This window comes from Triticum dicoccoides, chromosome 1A, assembly GCF_002162155.2.
Source record: "Triticum dicoccoides isolate Atlit2015 ecotype Zavitan chromosome 1A, WEW_v2.0, whole genome shotgun sequence".
Taxonomy (NCBI): domain Eukaryota; kingdom Viridiplantae; phylum Streptophyta; class Magnoliopsida; order Poales; family Poaceae; genus Triticum; species Triticum dicoccoides.
The window spans coordinates 72,889,179-72,892,715 of NC_041380.1; the positions used below are offsets into that span (position 1 = coordinate 72,889,179).

At 43.5% G+C, this 3,537-nt stretch overlaps 1 protein-coding gene across 1 annotated transcript; it reads left to right on the plus strand.

Annotated features, from left to right (window-relative positions):
* The first annotated feature begins 214 nt into the window (after nucleotides 1–214).
* On the plus strand, nucleotides 215–2,100 carry LOC119363956. Its single transcript, XM_037629336.1, has 3 exons — nucleotides 215–562; nucleotides 817–871; nucleotides 1,200–2,100. The coding sequence occupies exons 1-3, from the start codon at nucleotides 355–357 to the stop codon at nucleotides 1,240–1,242; spliced, it is 306 nt and encodes a 101-aa protein (XP_037485233.1). The 5' UTR covers nucleotides 215–354; the 3' UTR covers nucleotides 1,243–2,100.
* The last annotated feature ends 1,437 nt before the right edge of the window (nucleotides 2,101–3,537 follow it).

Here is a 3,537-nt window from a genome sequence, read left to right on the forward strand (position 1 = left end):
TAATACAACTGTTAAGGTAATTGGCGATTTTACGAGCCGTCCATCCAGCCTGATCTAATGGTGGGAAAATAGGAGTTACGAGGAGTTACAAAACTAAAATTACAGGAAATTACATATAAAATGGGACCGGTACATAATTTTAGTGGGACCAATTAGGATTTTAAAGGGTAGATCCGTCTCTTTTTTTTGAAAATTTCCGCTCACAATTGTTTATTCGTCTCAACCCCCGATCCAGTCTCATCCCCGATCCACTCGTCTCCTCTCACCACGGTGTCCGCCGCTTGCCACATCGTGGACTGCCGGTTCCTCCCTGCCAAGAGCCCCGCCCCGCCCACCACAGTCCTTCGTAGCCGGATGTGCCCTGCGCGGGCCCTTCGCTGCCGGATGTGCGTCGCCAAGAGCTCCGCCCCGCGCCAGCCCTTCCTTGCCGGATCCCCGTCCAGCGCGGCCAGCCCTCCGTCGCCGGATCTGCGCCGTCAAGAGCCCCTCTGCACGGGCACCGCAGCCGGATCCCGGCCCCGCGGCAGTCCTCCCTCGCCTGTTGTGGCCCCGCCTGGAATGTGTCAGCGCACCCCCCCTGCTAGTTGCGAGCGTGGTGGTTTCATACGGAGAGTTCATGACATTTTGTTTCTTTGCTTCTGTGGATCACTTAAACGGGATTAGGACCAGTGGATGAGCTGACTTGAACCTTGCCAGATTAAATTCATTTACACTGATTTCGTTTATATTTTCTCTGCCAAGTGAAGTGATTAATATTGTTACTGATGCTGGATTTAATGTGTCTGACACACACATTATTTTGTGATGTTTTATCAGGTGATGTGATCAGTATCCACTCATCTAATCAACTGGAAGGAATATTCACAGCCGGGTCAAAACTGTCGAAGCTTTGTGATTTTGTATTTTACTGCGACATGGTGTGGACCATGTCGTTTTATGGGCCATGTTTACAATAGCTTAGCTGAACAGAATCGGAATGTCGTATTCCTTAAACTGGACGTTGATGAACTAGGCAGTTTTACGGATATCTCGCAAACACCGTAGATTATTACCTTTTGTATAGCGCCGTGTGGAGTAGCAAACTTGGGTTCAGAACCTTTGTGTTGTGAAAAACTGTTATAGTAGGAGATTCAGACTTCGTATTCATTATGACTTTTAACTGCCTTTACATTCAGTTTGCACATGTTTTGTATTTGCAGTTATGGCTTCCATTTGATGATCACTCCGATGCTGAGGCTCTAACTATTGAGCGCACAAATGCATTCCATGTTTCCCTTTGTAGGAGCAATCCTTTTACATGCCTTATTGGTTGAAAGGTACCATTTTTCTCTGTTCTGTTATTCTCTGTAGGAATCTCATGATGATGATTGCCTTAGTTGTAATTCATGGTACCAGAATGCTTGAAGAAGCTTTTATGATCCCTGTTTTTAGTGGTTCATAGTAGTTGATTGTGCTTCATTTTGTAGTTAATGACGCTGCACACACAGATTTATATAATCTATTTGGGTGTGTGTAATTTGTTGAAAAGTTTGTTGAACTGAAAATGGTCAAATAAAGCATGCCAGTGCATGTACATGTGTTTTAGAAAAATTGTACTGAACCCCACCTTTCCGTTTTTCATACCAATTTTTCAACCTTCCAACTTAACAAAATAACTTGCAAAATTTTGTGGCTCAAAAAAAAAATTACTAGGCCCATTTTAGATTTGTAGACCACATGTGAAAGTATACTGTTATGAAATTTTTGTTGGACAGGAGGGCGGTGGCGTTCGAGCGGACTGTGTCTACTGCGCACACGAGGAGGCGGCGGCGGCGAGTGCGGGCGAGTCAGGTCGTGTGGACGTAGGGAACTTGATGGCCCTCTGATTTGTATTCTCCACCTGTGCCATTTTGTTAAAACAGAATTATGTACGAGATGTGTAAACAAACTTACCGAGAATGTTAGATTTTATTTCTATTGCTAGGCCCTCACGTCCAACTGTCAGCTCCCAGTTCTTCTTACTTGTAATAAGCAAAGGGCTATGTCGTTCAATAGTCTCCTTCGTGCATGAAGGCATGTTATCAAACATTCGTGCATGATAAGGGTTGATCGATTGACCGTCCAAAATTGATTGCTCCATTTTTTCTGGAAAGGTTGATTCATTGGAGATCAAATTGTTGGCACGTCTGGTAACATGCGGTTGGGATGGTTAGGTGAATATTGCTATCCCCAGCCCACCTGAAACCCCACTTGAACTCTTGCTTAATGAAACACCTGACTATTTGTTTCTCAAAGTTTTTCGGTGCACGTGTTGGTTTCTGTGTTCCCTCTCATGTGCTGAGAAATATTTGCTGCTGGTAGACGTTGATCTATGAAATACAATACTTTTCTTCTTATCAGATGCAGCTGCAATTTGGTTTGATTGTATGTCCTCTCTTACTTTCATTGATGATGCTGGCCTTTCTCCACCACTGAAATGCCAAACCATTTTCGAGATTCTCAGGTTATATTGTACGTTTGTTTGAGCTATAATTTGAATTTTCCTATAAATCATGAGTTTTACCCATCTGTTTTTATAGTTTAGACCTGAGTTTTTTATGCCTAGGTTGTAAATTTCCTAGTGGTGCACTGATGTTACAGTTTGCTACTTCGGAGATGTTCACTAATTGATGAGTTGCCGCAGCTCTCTACCTTCTATGTGAATGGCAACAATTGTTGATGAATTTACAGTAGCAATAGAGTGGACATTGGAGTTACAATGTAATTTGCATGATTTCTACTTGTAAGTCACAGTACATCTTGTGTTGCTTCCAAGGTGTTCGCTAATTCATGAGTTATTGCCGCTCTCTACCTTCTATGTGAATGCCAACAACTGAATTTGTGGGCTTGGATGACCAAGATAGGTATTTGTGTGCCCGAACGAGTAAGACCGGTACTTGTGGTCCGAACAACTAAGAGTGATACTAGTGAGCCCGAATACTTGTGGGTCCGGACAACTAAGATCTATAGTAGCAATGCTGAACGAGTAAGACCGTTACTTGTGGACGGGAACAATTAAGATCGATACTTGTGGGTTCGGATGACTAAGATCGGTACTTGTGGGTCCAGATGACTAAGATCGATACTTGTGAACATGAATAAGATCAGTACTTATCGTGTCCTGAGCAGTAAGATTGAAGTAGCGAGGCCAAACGAGTAAGACCATTATTTGTGGGTCCGGCTGATGAAGATCAATACTTGTGAACGGGAACGACTAAGATCGATACTTGTGGGTCCAGACGACTAAGATCAATACTTATGAAGAGGAATGAGTAACATCAGTACTTCTCTTGTCCTGAGCAGTAAGATTGAAGTAGCGAGCCCGAAAAAGTAGGACCGATAGAAGTGAGCCCGAAGGAGTTAGACCGATGTTTGTGGGCCTGAATGAATAAGGCCGATACTTGTGGGTTTGGGTGACTAAGATTGATAGTAGTGAGCCCGAACGAGTAAGATTGATACTTGTGGGTCCGGACGGGTAAGATCAATACTAGTGAGCCTGAATGACTACAACCGATATTT

What these genes read in the sequence shown, in the direction of transcription:
- LOC119363956 (XM_037629336.1), top strand. Translation starts at nt 355, where the DNA reads ATGTGCCCTGCGCGGGCCCTTCGCTGCCGGATGTGCGTCGCCAAGAGC. An exon ending in TGTGGCCCCGCCTGGAATGT is followed by an intron (nt 563 to 816) that starts GTCAGCGCACCC and finishes ATGTTTTATCAG; the next exon opens with GTGATGTGATCAGTATCCAC. An exon ending in GAAGGAATATTCACAGCCGG is followed by an intron (nt 872 to 1,199) that starts GTCAAAACTGTC and finishes TTGTATTTGCAG; the next exon opens with TTATGGCTTCCATTTGATGA.